We start from the raw sequence: 16,207 nt of genomic DNA, 5'->3' as shown, positions 1-16,207 counted from the left end.
GCGGTGTCACGGGGGCTCTCGTGGTGTCACCGGGCCCCGGGGGTGTCGCGGTCCCTCACGGGTGTCACCGGGGCCCCGGGGGTGTCGCGGTCCCTCACGGGTGTCACCGGGCCCCGGGGGTGCCGCGGTCCCTCACGGGTGTCACGGGGCCCCGGGGGTGCCGCGGTCCCTCACGGGTGCCCCGGGACACCGGAGCCCTCAGCGGCAGCGCCCCCTGGCGGCAGCGGTCGGGCACCGCGGGCGCGAGGCCCCGCCCCCGGCGGCGGCGGAAGTGACGCAGCGCTATGGCGGAGGCGCCGGGCGCACCGGAGGGTGAGCGGCGGGGCCGGACGGGGCGGGACGGGCCCCCCGCCCGCGGCACTCGCGGCCCAGCTCTCGCTGTCCCTTGCAGAGTGCCCCGGGACCGGCAGCGCCCAGGCGGGCAGGGCGGCCGCCTGCCAGGGATGCCCCAACCAGGGGCTGTGCGCGGCCGGCGCGGCCGGGCCGGACCCGGGTGAGTGCAGCGGCCGTGAGGGGGCGGTGAGGGGGGCGCGGTGCCGCTCGGGCGCGGTGTGGGCGCGCTGACCGCGCGGTGTCCCCGCGGTGTCCCGGCAGCGGAGGCGGCGGAGCTGCGGGCGCGGCTGCGGGCGGTGCGGCACACGGTGCTGGTGCTCTCCGGGAAGGGCGGCGTGGGCAAGAGCACCTTCAGCGCCCTCCTGGCGCACGGGCTGGCGGCGGACGAGACCAAGCAGGTGGGCAGAGGGCGCGGACAGACGGGCCGTGGGGAGGCAGGCCCGAGCACCTGCGGGCGGGTACCGATCGTGTGCCCTTGCTCGTTAAAGTTTGACTTTGCATGAGATCACCTTTAAAGACTGCCCTGTGCTGCCTTGTTTCCAGTGGGGCAGGTTGGCTGGTTTGTTTTACAGGTTGCTTTGCTGGACATAGATATCTGTGGGCCATCAATTCCTAAAATTATGGGTCTAGAAGGAGAACAGGTGAGTGAATGCTCAAACATCTTGTTCAAGGTTTTTTTTTTCAGTTTTTCATTAGCACATTCAGGCTTTTGGATGTAGAGCTTCTACAAGAGTGCATAAGGGAAATGTGGGGCAGTGATAACGAAATGAGCTGACATGGAGAAGTTCAGCATAACATTTTGCAAAAGAGTCATCTGCTTTCAGGATGAGTGGTTCTGCAAACCAACTTTCATTGCACGTCAGCCACATAATAATGACTATTTGAAACTTGAGTAGTATTAGCATGATGTGCTTTATCAGCCCTTGAATATTTCTTACCAATGCAAAAAGTGATGAGTGAACTTCCATAAGGGTTGAACAGTTGTTGTTCAGTTATTAATGGAGATCTGGTGCTCTTGCATTTTTACCTCAGCTGCCCCACAAAAGCAGGATTATTCCTGCAGGTAGGAGAACTCTTTGCCCAGGTTTGATTTATGTTCATGTTTTGTGTAACATTTGTTGCTATTGCAACTTTTGTGTATCTCTTCAACTTTCAGGTTCATCAGAGTGGATCTGGATGGTCTCCAGTGGTGAGTTGGTGCAGCTGTTCCAGAAAGTTCATTGGATGTGTTTGGGTTGGGCACCATCTTCTACAGTGAAAAATGAGTGAGGGAGGAGCAGGGACTACTCTTGTTAATTCTTTTCTAATGACTTAAATACCCAGATTCTATAGAATCTACAGATATAGGTCATAGAATCTACAGAGTCTGTATGTCCAGAGTCTCTAGAGCTATATAACCTGTAGCCATGTTCTATGGGATATCTAGAGAACACTACAGAATGTATATTCAGATTTTATAGAATATGGAATAGATCTGTAAAATTGAGATGCATATCATACAGAATTGGGATATAGACCATGTAGATCAGAGTGTTAAATTTCTTAATAATAATAATAATGCTGTATTTCTAGAATTGTTTTGTTACCTTGTGTTTACTGACTTTGCAATATGGGCAGTAAATATAAGTTACTCAGGTTTGTTATTTTGGGGTAACATGCAGCTGTAGTGTGTCATGTTTTCTGTGACAGCCAAGAAGTATCTGACACCCAAGACAAACCTTATTAATCTTTAGAATATGCAGAGAAGGTTTTGCAGTACTGTTGGTTGTCTAAAGATCCCCTGTAGTGTGCATGCTGTTAGAAAGGCATGGTGCTGAGAGGGAAAGCTGTTATCCTCCATTGTCTCCAGTGATTCCATAAACTGCTGTAACAATTTCATATTTTCAGTTTTAGTGTAGTTGGTGAGTGTTGCACAGGATGCAGTGTTTAATGCCCTGTGAAGAAAGATAGTTCTCTGCCTTTATTTCATTAATGTCTTGCCCCTCATCTGCTTTTTCTGTAAAATAGGGGTTCAGGGTTGGTTTCTCTTTCTTCACTGTTATGTTTCTCTACTTCTCTTTCAGTATGTTGAAGAAAACTTAGGTGTCATGTCAGTGGGGTTCTTGCTTAGTAGTCCTGATGATGCTGTCATCTGGAGAGGACCAAAAAAGAATGGTATGTATTGAGTGTTTCCAAGTAATTTACATTCTTCGAAGGTTTCAAGTGTGGAAATATCATCAGCTTGTATAGTAATGTAGATAGGGTAGTTAGCTAAGATCCAGAAATTTAAAATTTAAAAATGTCTTCCACATTCTTACCCTTTCCTCTAGGGCTGATCAAGCAGTTTCTGCGTGACGTGGACTGGGGTGAAGTGGATTACCTGATCGTGGACACGCCCCCAGGAACATCAGATGAGCACCTGTCCATCGTGCAGTACCTCAGTGCCACCCGCATCGACGGCGCTGTCATCGTCACCACCCCCCAGGTGTGAGCCAGAATCCACCAGGGAAGCATCATGGCAGTTCAAGGCAGTCCTTGGCTTCCAGGCTGTTGATTTCACAGAAATCTAAGGGTACAGAATCTGAGGGAAATGACTTTGTTGTGTTGCCCCTGCAGCTGGCTGGTCTGTGGGTTAGGTGGATTTCTCAGGGCAGCTGGATGGGGATCCACATGGGTCACTAAACCACAGCAGTTCACAATCAAAAGCTGTTGAGAGCGGTGTGGTGAAAGGAAATGCACTCTGGCTGGTCTGTGGGTTAGGTGGATTTCTCAGGGCAGCTGGATGGGGATCCACAGCAGTTCACAATCAAAAGCTGTTTCGAGCGGTGTGGTGAAAGGAAATGCACCGTTTCATTTCTTCCTTCAGAATCAGACTTAACATCATTGTGGATCTGTAATTTACCAATAGCTTAATGTTAAGGTTTGTAAGAAGCTTCATTTTTAAGTGATAAGCTGTGCACTCTTTGACACCTGTGAAGCAGCCTGTCACCTCCCGGTGAACCACCACAGTAGGCAGCTTTGTCATGTGCATTTTTAAAAGAGAAATCAGCCCCTGAAGGCTGAAACTAGAAACACACCCAGTTCAAACAGAGGTTTTCATGTCTGGTTTGGAACAGAACAGGAGATCAAACTAGCATGTGACATGAAGTATTTCTACAACAGCAGAAAGGATAACACATAAAGGAAGCAAAGTGTTGAGGACAGTACCAGAGTGGTGGTGAAGGAGGAAGGGAACAGGAGAATGGATGAGGTGAGTCATATACATGAAAACTCTGAGGAGAGAATAAGATATTTTAAATTTAATTGGAAAAAAGGTAGCTAGTGTAAGCCTGGTGGTTCTTGTCCTCACTCTGTGGAGAATACCAAGGGTCCTTCTGTAAGATGAAAATGTGAAAAATTTGCATTTAAAGAAGATACGAGATGAACATAGGAGATAAAAAACATAAATGTGGGTGAATCTTGATGAGTCAGATTTCAAAACAGAACCACATCCAGTAGGCTTGAAGTGTTGTACCTGCTCTGTTGATAGAGCTCATAGCACAGGTTTATGTTTCTAAAAATATTAAGACAGCAGTAATAATTCATTATAAAGTAGCTCTAAGGAGGTAAGTGAATGGATTCAGCATGAAAGAGTTGAAATACAAGTGTTTGCTATTATTTGTAGGAAGTGTCACTTCAGGATGTTCGGAAGGAGATCAACTTCTGCCGCAAAGTGAAGCTGCCCATCATCGGCGTTGTGGAGAACATGAGTGGCTTTGTGTGTCCCAAGTGTAAGGTAAGGCTGGCTGTGTATTAGTGTTCTTTCCTTGGCATTGCTTGGATAGTTAACATTGCTCCAAAAATGCCTTCTTCTCAGAATTGCAGTATTTTAACTCTGATTTTTGTGTTGTCCCAGAATGAATCTCAGATCTTTCCTCCGACTACTGGTGGTGCGGAGAAGATGTGCCAGAATTTGAGTGTTCCTCTCCTGGGTAAAGTGCCTCTGGATCCACAGATAGGTAAAGTCACTTATTGCACTGCACTTACAGCAAGTTGTTCCTCCCATACTGATGTTACTGCTGCAAAACCCTGATATGGGCACTGATGTCTCTTAGAACTTTTAGATAGAATGTTTTTCTGTCTGGAACTATGACTGTAGCTTGGTGTGGAATGTGGGAATTGCTGGGGTAATTTCCTTAATTTTTCCTTAATCAATTAAGATTACATGCTGCATCTTTTTAGCTCTGTAATCATATCTGAAATACAACGTATCTTTCTCTTTGGGTAGTCACCTGGAAATGCAAATGGAGTGAAATCATAAACCACTTCAAAGAAGAGTATTTTGTAGATGTTAAGCATTAAAACCAGTGCTTTAACCTCACTGTTACTGGCATGGCCCAGATTGTCTTGTGGGTCATGAGGAGGTGTGCTTCTTTGCCCATTAACTGTTACCAATTAATACCTGAATTAATGACATCAAGGAACAGCTCAGTACTCCCAACTGAAGGTTTCTGCTAGTACTATTCCTGTGTCAAACTGTACACTGTATTTCTAGTCCTGTTACTGACTTCAGGGCTTCCCAAAAGGAATAGATGCAGGTGGCTGTTTGAAAGGGTGTAACTGGAACAGGATAAAGGCTAAAAAAAGAAAAGCTCATCTTTTCCTGTTGCTTTGTTTCTGTGTTTTTTCTCTGTTCTTCAAGGAAAAAGTTGTGACAGAGGCCAGTCCTTCTTGGCTGAAGCACCCGAGTCTCCAGCTACGTTGTCTTACAGGAATATCATTCAAAGTGAGTCTGAGAATCACTGTGCAAATGAATCCCCTCTGCTCCGAGCACTGCTGCGATATACAAAGGTGTTGCACAGGCTTGTGTTACTGTGCCACAAATAATAAAATCAGGAGAGGGGCACAACAATTCTGAAAGCAGCAGGTGCAAAGACTGTGTTCACTTCTGGGCATCACTTCTGACTGGCTGCTAAAGTGATAACGAAATTGTATTTGATAACTGGTTTCAACGTTAGACTTCAGGGAAGTCAGACTTTCATTTTCAGACATGGGGTGTCCCTGTGCTCAGAGGAACCTTTTGAGGCTCTCAAGCAGATGTGTGGAGGGTGCTCACCATAACCCAGTGGGAGGCAACTGACTGACCAGTGCCTCCACTTGTAACTACACAAAAACCCCTTGCAAAAACTCCCTAAAGAGCTGGTGCTGTGCTGTTTAAAATAATTCTAAAACCACTTTCAGTGTAAGGAAGGCCCAGCTTCAGATACTTGTACCCTCAGGAGACAGATGCAGCAACAACAAACTCCTGATATACAACTGAAATAGTACTTATATTACTTTTTCTTCATCTTTGCAGGAATTCAGGAATACTGTGAACAACACCATTTGCAAGAAGAAAAGATAATGTAATCTGTAAGTGGAACAAAAATGTAGCTCATGTTTAATTATAGAAAAGTAACTTATGCCTTGATTTATTAAAGGAATGTATTCTTTTTGTATATTGCAAATAAATTCTTAATATAAAGGCTTTTGCCCGTGTTTTTTCTAAAAGTTCAAGATTCTTGTAGTTCTTCCCTCACTAGAAAGCTGTGAAAGTGAGTCTGCAGCAGGTTTATCAAGTGCATTCTGCCTCCAGTACCAATAACCTGACTGTGCAGGTAGCAGTTGAAGAGGTGAGAATACAACCCACATTTTACTTAGGAGGTTGAATATAAAATATGCTGGGTTGACACTAGGGCATGTGGAGCAACCTTGTTCTGCCTGCTGCACAAGGGTGAGCTCTAATGCTCCTTGCCTCTCCCTGAATAACATATTTAAGTGTCTCCTTTCAGTGGAAAATGTGTGTCTAGAGTGAAAGCCTGGGGTAGTATTATAGTACAAGTGCACTGCTTTTTAATTTTTTTACAGGTATCAAAACAAGATTAATTTTTTAACTATACATAACTGCCAGCTTCACATAAGTAGTGGGTGAACATGGTTCATGATTTCTGTTTTCTTCTCTTTGACCCTAAGCTTGAACATTAAAAAAATAAACATTCAGTATGTTTAATAATGAAGAGGCCCTTTGTGTTTGTAGTTTGAAAGCTCTGAAAAATCAGTATTGTGTACTACAGGGAAAGGCAGTTTGATTTTGTTTATTGTAGTTCCAAAGTTAAGCAAATCAGCATCATATTTTCATTACATGTAATTTCTGGTTAAGATAATCCAACAGTTTGAGGTTAGTTGACAGCTTTTCTGAAAGCAGCGTGCTCCTTGTAAACCATGAGCACTGTCTGTGCTCACACAAACAATTTTTTGGTGAAGCTTTTAAATAACAAAGGTTTTAAACCTTCCAGGATGTAAAGACTCAAACACAAATGACTTTATTTCATGCAGGCATAATTCTAGAAGAGCTTTGTCTATATATCTTCCCATGAAGAACAACTTTCATTACTTTTTTTACTGCTCATCCTTTAGCTCTTCCATGTTTGGTTACCTAGTGCCTGTCTTCCCATGTTCTTCAATGCCATCTTCTGAAATTCTCCTGCTCTGTCCTGTTGAGGGAACAGAGCACACATGGCTATAAGCATAACCTGGGGCACAGGGATCTCTTCCAAAAGCAGGGAGCTGCCAGCTGGAAGCCTGAATGTTGAAGATGGCTCTTCCAGCTCTGCTTAAACAGAGGCATTAGAATTATAGCAACTCCAAGGATTTAACTTAAGGACATTCTTCTGGAGCTTGGAAGCAGCTCAGCTGTGGAGCTCAACAGGCTTCCAAACATGGAGCAAAGTGACCTGGGGTTGTGGCTCTTCCATGTGACACTGCCAGAGGCTTGGTGGAGAATCAGGATTATCCTGGACTCACTGCAGGAACTGAGACCCAGGAAAAGCCAGCACTAGCCCTGAGAGGCAGGCTGGCTGTTCTACCCCATGGGCTGAAGCCCAGTACTCACTCTTGGGAACATCTGTGGTGCCAAACAACCTTGAGGTTACTCTGCTGATGGTTTTTTGTCCCCCTAACTTGCAGTGGATGTAGCCATATAAATTAGCAGTCTGGAGGGAGATCCCAGCAATCACGAGAGCCTGTGGACAAACAAGAGTTCAGCAGGAACAAATCCATGGCTGTGCATTAACTGTGTAGGATATACACGTGTGTGTGTGTGTGTGTGTGTAAACACTATCCAGCTTGCTGGATACTGTTACACACACTATAAGCTTGCTGTAAGAGGGGGACGTTATTCCCGATCATAAATGGCCTCCAAAGACATCCAATCATGTCAAACGCAATAGCTCCTTTCTACAAATATTTATTTTTATCAAAACATCAATACCAGTTTTGTCATTCTGTATCTTGAAAGACTTCATTACTTTTCTAAAAGCACTTGAAAAAGGACCTACTCAACAAATTCCAGAAACATTTCACTTTTTTTAAGCCCCATTAGTATCTAAAAGTTTTACATCCAGATTAGTAGCACACCTGCAGGCCTGTTCAGCTGACAAACAACTTATTATAAACAAGTAAGATCTGTAATTTATGGATTTACAAAGAGCATCCATAGATAGATTCCCTATCTAGCATTGACAGGCAGTGAAAATAATCAATTCTTTTTGTGGTACTTTAGGTTTAGCAGCAGGTGGAATCAATCTGACTAATGCAGTAACTTATACAAATGTTTCTCTTAGCCTTCAGAACCAGTTTCCCAGAAGTGATTTTATTTTAGTTTGTGTAATTTGCCTTTTACAAGCACCTGGACAACCTGCCTTCTGTGCCAGTTAGAGTTCTGTCTCCAAGCGGCTCTTGGCTTAGCAAACAATCTCTGCTTTTCAAAAGTAAAGGTGGAGCCATGAACAAAGAGTGCTGGTTTAATTTTAACTATTGCTTTTTTAGGGGCAGCAGAAAGCAGTTAATGATTTGCAATTGATTCATGCCCATAGCTGAATTTCTTGTTTAATTGAATAATGAATATGCAGTCTTGGCTGTTACTGGTTATGTATCTGCACATGTCAGAGGTGCTTTTTATCTTTTCAAACTGAATTAAGGCATGGTGCTGAGCATGGCTGGGAACTTGACAGAATGAATAGTGTGGCAGCTAGCCGAGCATTTAATGTTTACAGGGGAAAATGTGAAGATTTCATAGACAAAAATATCTTAATATAATGCAATATATGGGGTAAATTTCCTCTCATATTTAGAAAAAAAGTGTCGGGGGTTTTTTAAGTAGATGACTTACATGTAGAGCAATTATAAAATACTTATAGCTCAGTTTATCAAGGTTTTATGAGCTAATGATGCTGATTTTTTTCAAAAGGGAATGGTACCAGAGATCTAAATTCCTTCCTTTTAAAAGTACATTTAAGTACCCAGGAGACCTAAAAACTTGAAAACCAACATCACTGGTTCATGTTTTGTCCTCTCCTGTTAGTTGTATTTGACTGAAATAAGTTGGGGCAGAGTAAGTTGCTACAGTTAAACAGAAGCTCCTGTTGCCCACCACCTGAGCTCCTCTAGAGAAAGGAGTTGACATCTGATAACTCAATGGAAGTGCAGCTAAAATTACCAATCCATTCCATAGTGCAAGCCTTGACTGCAGAAAACTCCTCGGGATTCTTTGAAGCTGCTGGTGAAATTTTTCTATTGTTGAAAGACTTGGTTCAAAACTAACAGATCTGGGTTTCCCTCTACCAAAATTGTTTTCAGTATCCCCTGACTCACCAGCCATTTCAGCTTCAAGGAGAACAAGGTGCTAAAGAAAAACATTGTCCAAATCACTGGGCAGATGATGAGACCAAGCCAGAAGATTCGGGCTTCAGCTTCAGTTGAGGCAGCTGTTGTAGGCACCTGGAAGAAAAAATTGGGACTGTTAAGTCACAAAGTCAAAACCCATAATAAATAACAACAGAGGAGGAAGATTTCACTTATCATATGCATAGAAGAAGATCAACTAAGAAAAGTAGCTCATGCCCAGTTTCCTTCCTGATGCCCTACTGTACACAACAGCATTTTCATTCATAGGATTTATCAGTTGCTTCTAGTTCAGACTGGAATTCTTATAAAAGTGCACATTTTTGTACATTTTCATAAAAAGATGCTGTATCTTAGATTAATTTATATCTTGCATGAAGCTTATTTTCCTATTATATAAACTATTATGTATTCCTATTATATAAATACTTGGTTTTGCTTCTGAACTCTGCTGACTTTCCATGAATTAAGAACTGTGGCTTTGAAAATGCCTCTTGTGTCATGCTGGAGTTGGGCACACTGTAACTGCAAGGGACACACTGTAACTGCCTTATGCCCCATGCTCTGTCTGTTCTTCAGGAGGAGCAGACACTTCAGAGTAGGCTGCAAAGCCCTGCTTACGGGTTTCTTCAGGTTAGCACAACTCACATGTCTCTATCTTCACTGAAGGGCTCATCACTCATCACACTTAAGAAAAAAAAACAAACAAAAAAACCAAACCCTAAATAGAATTGTTCAGAAGGCTCTGATCTTTCCAAAATTCAAAATCTCACTCCAAACTTCTGACCAATAGTGCCAACTTCTGAAACAGAAGCGTCACAAATGGAAAAGAAAACCCTCTGCACTCTTCCACTCTGAAAAGCTTTTTAGATAATTTTCATTATATTGAATTTTCCATGTATTCTGTCCTGCAGGTTTCCTCTACTGTGTGTGTCTTCAGGCCTCCCTCAGACTCACAGAAAGCACGTTATTTTGTCATCAGTGCTTGGGGCACCTGGAGCCGCAGCTGAGGCTGCAGAGAGCAGTGCAGAGGGAGCTGCAGATGGAGCTGCAGAGGGCACTGCAGAGGGCACTGCAGAGGGCACGGCGGTCCCGCACACCGGACAGCAGCGGCACAGCCAGCCGGGCTGGGGGCACTGCTGGAGGGCTCCAGAGAATGTCCCAGTGGGCAGCACCTGGGTGCTGCTCTGCCAGGCTCAGTGGGGCTGCAGAGAGAATGTCAGCAAGTGAAAGCAAAACCCCGACTTGACTCTGGCAGTGATGCCAAATGCCATTCTATTGTGCTTCTTTCCCCACCTCAGTGTGTTTGGGGGGCACTGGCAGTATCAGAATGCTCTGATGCAGGTTCTCTTTTCCACCATATTCCATGAAGGTGAATAAAATATTAACTTCAAAATACTGAATCTGAACTATTCAGCATTGCTCTCCATGTAGATCTTTCCTGAAGAGGATTCTGTGTAGGGATTAACAATGCAAAGATGTGTTTGTTACAGGATATTCTCCTTAGAAAATAAAACAGAACTACCAGGAACATTTCATACCTATAGCACCATGCTATGAATATTTATTCTGCTGATCCACGTGTTGACAATGCTATGAGACCTGTTTTGCCCTGAATACTTCCAGGATGTGACGGTGTTTCCACCTGAATACTGACATTGTTTTCTATGGAAGCTGGATAAAAAGTAACTGTTACAAAGGTGCTCTATTTGTTACTTTGTTTGACTTTGCTTTACAAATTTCCTATGGATTCTGTTTGCCTTGTGCGTGCTTCTATTAATATATTTACCCTTTTTGCTTCAAACACCCAGTGACTTTTTCCATCTTCATCAATCTGGTTCCACCAACGCAAACCAACCAAGAGTCTTCCTGTCACATTCTAGTGATGAAACCATTATTTGCATTAATCAGTAGCACAAGTCACTTGTCAGTATAACAGTTAAAAATAGAAAAAATTAAAAAGACAAGCATGTTCAAAAACCATCTTTTATCTAATACAAAAATTACTTCTAAAAGCTGTTCCAGCTTGAGTACAACAGCCATTAACAATGGGTGAAGTTACAAATTTAGAGGCCTCTTCTCTTTCAATGTGATAATGAGCACAATAGCACTTACTTAGACAAGAAATTATAAGTTTTATCTTTTTCAAGTCAGTTAGTTGGACAAGCACCCAATAAACAAATTTCCTCAGTAAAAGAGGAATACTGAGAACAGAAACACACTGGAAAATGGGAGATTAATGACAAGCAAGCTGTGTAGGATCAGGAAAACAAACCAAGAAAATATTTCTGCACCTGGATGAACCAGAAGCTTTCAGAATACTGGAGGTGCATCAATACTTCACTTCTACAAAACAAAAGCCTTGCTCAACATATGGAACTCCTGGATCCTGGGCTGGCCTGACCCACCTGCCTGCATGGGATTAGGGTACCAGAGCTATAGCTGGCTTTTCAGGAATCTTCTGCAGCCCCTGCTGTGGGGTCTGGGCACAAGGTTGCAGATCCTGACATCCTTGGGCATCCATTGCTGAAAGCCAGTATTACATTGATTTTTTAATTTATTTTTTTAAGGGAGGAAGCATACAAACAAATCTACCTATGGCAAAGCAATTTCCCCACCATATTAGTAGACCTTAGTAGTCAGCCATAGAAAATATGGTGCTAAATAACTAACATATGTGAACATCTTCATTAAAATGGGCTAGACATTTAATAAATCAACAGATTGCAATATTTTTGTCACTTCTGTCATTATACATATTTGAATTATTTTTTTTTAATTAATACTTCCCAAGGTAATTACTATTCAGGGTCATCTTACCTTGACAGACCAAAAGTCAAAGGATAGAAGGAGGAGAATAGTGACAAAACAGGCAACAAAGCTGTTGCTGAACCAGTCACAGAACAAGTAGGTAACAATAGCACTCACTCGGAAAAACAGGTGGAAAAAGGTGGCCAGTGGGTGCCTAGAAAAAGCACAGAGCATATGTGAGGTTGTGGGACAGCAGGGAATGTTACAGTGCTTGCTGACAATGTAGCACAACACAGGTATTTCAGGTTTATAATGGTATTTTGGTTTGCAGCTGCTGTTATTTCAGTGTTGCTATATATCTTCATTATCAAACAATGTTATTTTCAATAGCCAAGCTTCAGTCTAAATCTAAAAGACAAATGTGGTGTTCCTGTCAAAACATTCTCAAAGACAGAGCAAAATATGGAGCCTTTCACCAGATTCTTTGGTCCTCTGTGAAGGAATTTAGTGGCTGTGTGCAACACAGTACCATAAAATCCTTGTTGTTTCATTAAATGAGTCAGCATTGCAAAGCACAAAAGAATTGAGAGAGCTCTTATGCCTTTCAGAACAGCTTTGAAAACAAAATATGAACTCTAAAAAATTGTAGCTGTTTGCTAAAAGACAAAATGAACTTTCATATTTAATGTCTAAACCAAACACTTCCTTTTTAGGCAGAATGATTTGGGAATCTAACAGTACTTCTGAATTACTGCTTATCAATTTCACTAATATTTACACTTTGCTCATTGAACAAGTTTTTGTCTGTAACAAAATAAAGAGAAATTTGAGTGGAAGAAGTAAGAATTGAGAAGGAATACTTCATGTCACTCACTTCAGTAAGAAGTGACATGGAATACTGGCCTGCACAGTGGGGTGGGGGGCTGGAGAATGCTGTAAGGAGCACAGTGCAATTTTCAGGGTAAGATGCCAAGTAAAAAATTTACTCTGTGCAATTGTTTGTGTTAATTAGTTGAAAGTGAGAATTAACTACAGGCTCTTGCTGTTAAGTAACTTCTTCCTTGAAGCTTAGAGAATAAAATATCTGAATAAGATATTTAAGTCAACAATTTTCTCCTTAAGCTCCTTTGCCTCTGTGACCAATTAACAGTAGAATAGCCAATTAACACAAGTATGGCCTAGGGCGTAATCAACTATTTAACTATTAAATGTTATTCTGTTCTTGTGTTTAATAAAATGAGACATATAATATATACACAATTGCTTACTATAAACTTCAATTACAGCTATATAAGTATAATAACTTTTAGCATTTCAATAGCATTGTTGTTACATTATTACTCTACAGCTGTTTAACTGTTCTGGTGTTTATCTTTCTCCAGTGGTAATACTGTGCTGGTAGTACTACACATATGACTGGGGAGGGAAGGATGATGCACAGGTGAAGTTTATATTTACTCCTGATCATGCCCATGTGAACTTCAAACTTTCCAAAAACTTCTTCTGACTTAGAGCTGAACATGTGACATTTTAAGCAAAGGGGCTTTTTCTGCCATAAGCAGCCAGGTGGGTGGAGGAGATATTGTGAACTGGCTAAACCAGAAAGGGCCTTGCTGCTTTGAGCCTTGATCTTGGTCAAGAAAATGCAAGAGTCAGTTATGGAAGGGGTGCCCTTGTGTCCAGAGCAGCTTTCATAGATCACAACCCCAAAGCACAGCAGGGTTGCCTGAGCTTTTCTAATGGATCAGTGCTTCAAACGTGGCAGTAACTCTGGAGAGTTCATGTTTTGTTTTGGAAGGCAGATTGAGCAGTATTATTGGATTACAACAGGATTACTGTTTGGATGCTGAATTTTTACTAAAAAAAACCCACAAAAAAACACCCCACAACCAAACAAACAAAACACATGAGCAAGAAGCTGTCATTTATACAGTGCTGAGCACTTACTGGGACTCTGGAAAGGATAAAGGAAACTGCAACTCTACAATGGCTCAGCTTGGCATAGATTTGCTCCTGAGGGGACAGTAACCCACTTGCTGTTGCATCTAAACATCCATGTGATGTACAACTGGAGCCTCAAGGCTCAGCTCCTTGTTAAGATAACCTCTGTTCAGTTTGGGAGCATGATGCCTGTTAGGACAGGAATGAGCTGTAAGCAATTTAGTTGCATCCCATGTTAAAGAATCAAAGCTGGGTCAGGCCTAAGCTGTGCCAGTGAACTACAGGAGAATCATTCCAGGTGCCTGCTCACAAGTGCCACAGCACTCTACATGCTGCCCTTTTTTTTTTTTTTCTGTCTGATACTTCAAATGTATTGAGGCAAATTTTGAATAAATGTGCTCTCTTTTCTCCTTGCTCACTATGTTTCCTGGCTGATTTGTAAAAGAAGCAATCATATGCTCCTTTTTTTTTTTTTTCTTTCTGTCTGATACTTCAAAGTGTATTGAGGCAAATTTTGAATAAATGAGCTCTCTTTTCTCCTTGATCACTATGTTTCCTGGCTGATTTGTAAAAGAAGCAATCATATGCTCCTTACTTCCAGATCCAAAGTCCTGGTACTGCAATCTTTTTCCAATTTCTTAGGAAAGAGGAAGAACTTCCCAATTTCCAGAAAGTATTTTATCTTTTCCCAGTTTTTTAGGCAAGTAACCACTAACCTTTTGCTTTTAAGGAGCCCTTCTGCACATCCATCAGAGAATCACAAAAGCACAATTTGTCATAGTCTATGCAAATTATAACCAAGTTCAAGATATATGAAATTGGAATAAAGACAAATGACTGGAACACCTTGTTATGCCCTCCAATAGGATAACAAAATTTTGCAGCACCTAGGTGACTTCCAGGCTCATTTGCACAAGATTCCTCAGAAATACAAAAACAAACATGTGTGAGCAGTGTAAGCAGTTTCATTTCTGCATTCTATAGCAGATGAATTTTCAATACTACATCATCTTTTAATATTGTCTTGAGGGCCAGAATGAAGAGCTGTCTCTAATGAAGCCACTGTACACAAAGTGGATCACAGAGCAGTACAGTTTGCTGACATTTCACCTGTGCTGTATTACTGAGCAGCATGAATCAGGAGGAATCTCCAGAGTAAAGTGCTGCGTGCTGCGTGCTGTGACCTCCTAAAACATTCCAGGGTGGTTTCACTTCATGCTAAATGTAGTCTGGTCCCTCAGAACCTGTGGCTCATGTGATCTAGGTACTTCTAAGCTGTATTTCCCAGCTTAGTTGAATCCTTGAAGCTATGTTCTCCAAGACTGCACCAAAATATAAACCTTCATTTAAAATGTGTGCTGTTGCTAAGGTGTCAAACCAAAGCAGTTAATCTTATGTCAGGGCTGACTCAAGTAGTGACAAAGTCCAAAGCAATGCTTCACCAGACACTTGTAAAAGAGTAATGTTATTGTAAAGCTACATGATTGTTTTTTATCTCAGATAATGTTTTATCAGGTTTAGCATCTATTATATTTCTTTGTTTGCACCTACAAGAAATCATTGGAACGGACCAGACCAAACTGGGGCAAGGCACAGAAAGCAATCTAAATCAAAGCTGATTATATAAATTATTGATCAGTGCACGCCTAATTCCTTTTGACATAAAACTCTTCCTTTCACAATCTTTGATTGGAGATTCTTCTGATTGAACAGCTCTGTCACCCAGCACCTCTGTGTGGCCAGAGCTGCAGAGTGACACCTCTGGTGAGGAACCCAAGCTTAGCTTGACACATGACATGGGTTAAAGGGCTGGGTTTTCCCAGGTAATGTCTACAAGCATAAGATATGTTATATTCCACACAGCATCACATCCCGTGGTAGGAAATCATGACAGCTTTACTGCAGCTCTCTGGTGGTTCAGCACTGCTGCACAGCGGGCTTTGCTGGAGCTGCGAGCCGTCTCCACTGCTCCAGCTCTCACTAAAGCACTGTTTGCTCGGGGTTTGCTCGGGATCTTGGGTGTGTCAGGTTTTCATTTCCAGTCACCGGGTGTGCCGGGCAGCGGGCCCGGCCTCGCCTGCTCCAGCCCGGGCATCTCCCGGACAGAGGCCCCCCAGCCTCCCCGGGCTGCCTGTTCCAGCCCTTGACCACCCTCCCTGTAAAAAACGGGAATGAAGTGTTTAAATGGAGTTTTCTGTACACCGGGCAGCCAGGGCCGCCAGGGCGCCGCGGCCTCCGCGCCGTTACCTGATCCGCGCTTTCCGCAGCGCCAGCTCCTCCTCGCTCCCGAAATCCAGGGACACATCCTCGGTGTCGTCCACCTGCGCCTGCGGCGGGAGCCCGTCAGCGCGCAGGGCCCGGGGCAGCCGCGCCCCGCCCGCAGCGCCCACCGGCTTCATCCCCGGGAAAAGGGGCCGGGCTCCGGCGGCCCTGCGCCTCGCCACAGCCCGCGGCGGCTGCGCCCCGCCGGGCACCGCCCGGGAGAGCCCCGCGACCCCCGCGC

The 16,207-nt window shown here is 43.2% G+C and overlaps 2 protein-coding genes across 4 annotated transcripts; one reads left to right on the top strand and one right to left on the bottom strand.

Annotated features, from left to right (window-relative positions):
* The first annotated feature begins 253 nt into the window (after window positions 1–253).
* NUBP1 (nucleotide binding protein 1) lies at window positions 254–10,715 on the top strand. 2 transcript variants are annotated; one of them, XM_039732283.1, is made up of 12 exons: window positions 254–312; window positions 392–493; window positions 595–731; window positions 906–974; window positions 1,490–1,522; window positions 2,397–2,487; window positions 2,643–2,797; window positions 3,977–4,087; window positions 4,208–4,310; window positions 4,994–5,077; window positions 5,648–5,703; window positions 9,927–10,715. In XM_039732283.1, the coding sequence occupies exons 1-11, from the start codon at window positions 285–287 to the stop codon at window positions 5,698–5,700; spliced, it is 966 nt and encodes a 321-aa protein (XP_039588217.1). In that variant the 5' UTR covers window positions 254–284; the 3' UTR covers window positions 5,701–5,703; window positions 9,927–10,715. The 2 variants fall into 2 exon arrangements, with proteins under 2 accessions (XP_039588217.1, XP_039588216.1); XM_039732282.1 differs by lacking the exon at window positions 9,927–10,715 and having other exon boundaries at window positions 5,648–5,815.
* TVP23A (trans-golgi network vesicle protein 23 homolog A) lies at window positions 6,410–16,175 on the bottom strand. 2 transcript variants are annotated; one of them, XM_039732285.1, is made up of 6 exons: window positions 15,952–16,171; window positions 11,833–11,977; window positions 10,802–10,891; window positions 8,983–9,108; window positions 7,223–7,352; window positions 6,410–6,824 (listed from the first exon to the last, which is right to left on the bottom strand). In XM_039732285.1, the coding sequence occupies exons 1-6, from the start codon at window positions 16,101–16,103 to the stop codon at window positions 6,763–6,765; spliced, it is 705 nt and encodes a 234-aa protein (XP_039588219.1). In that variant the 5' UTR covers window positions 16,104–16,171; the 3' UTR covers window positions 6,410–6,762. The 2 variants fall into 2 exon arrangements, with proteins under 2 accessions (XP_039588219.1, XP_039588218.1); XM_039732284.1 differs by having other exon boundaries at window positions 6,410–7,352; window positions 15,952–16,175.
* Between the last annotated feature and the right edge of the window lie 32 nt (window positions 16,176–16,207).

This window comes from Passer montanus, unplaced genomic scaffold, assembly GCF_014805655.1.
Source record: "Passer montanus isolate IOZ18808 unplaced genomic scaffold, ASM1480565v1 scaffold8, whole genome shotgun sequence".
NCBI classification, from domain to species: domain Eukaryota; kingdom Metazoa; phylum Chordata; class Aves; order Passeriformes; family Passeridae; genus Passer; species Passer montanus.
Note: the sequence above shows the minus strand (reverse complement) of the source record. Positions and strands in the feature narration are given on the sequence as shown.

Coding starts and splice junctions, on each gene's coding strand:
- NUBP1 (XM_039732283.1), top strand. CDS start 285: ATGGCGGAGGCGCCGGGCGCACCGGAGG. Junction 732..905: donor CGGCGGACGAGACCAAGCAG/GTGGGCAGAGGG, acceptor TTTGTTTTACAG/GTTGCTTTGCTGGACATAGA. Junction 4,088..4,207: donor TTGTGTGTCCCAAGTGTAAG/GTAAGGCTGGCT, acceptor GTGTTGTCCCAG/AATGAATCTCAGATCTTTCC.
- TVP23A (XM_039732284.1), bottom strand. CDS start 16,103: ATGAAGCCGGTGGGCGCTGCGGGCGGGGCGCGGCTGCCCCGGGCCCTG. Junction 10,892..11,832: donor TTGACTTTTGGTCTGTCAAG/GTAAGATGACCC, acceptor TTTCATCACTAG/AATGTGACAGGAAGACTCTT. Junction 9,109..10,801: donor GGGTGTTTGAAGCAAAAAGG/GTAAATATATTA, acceptor TTTTTCTTCCAG/GTGCCTACAACAGCTGCCTC.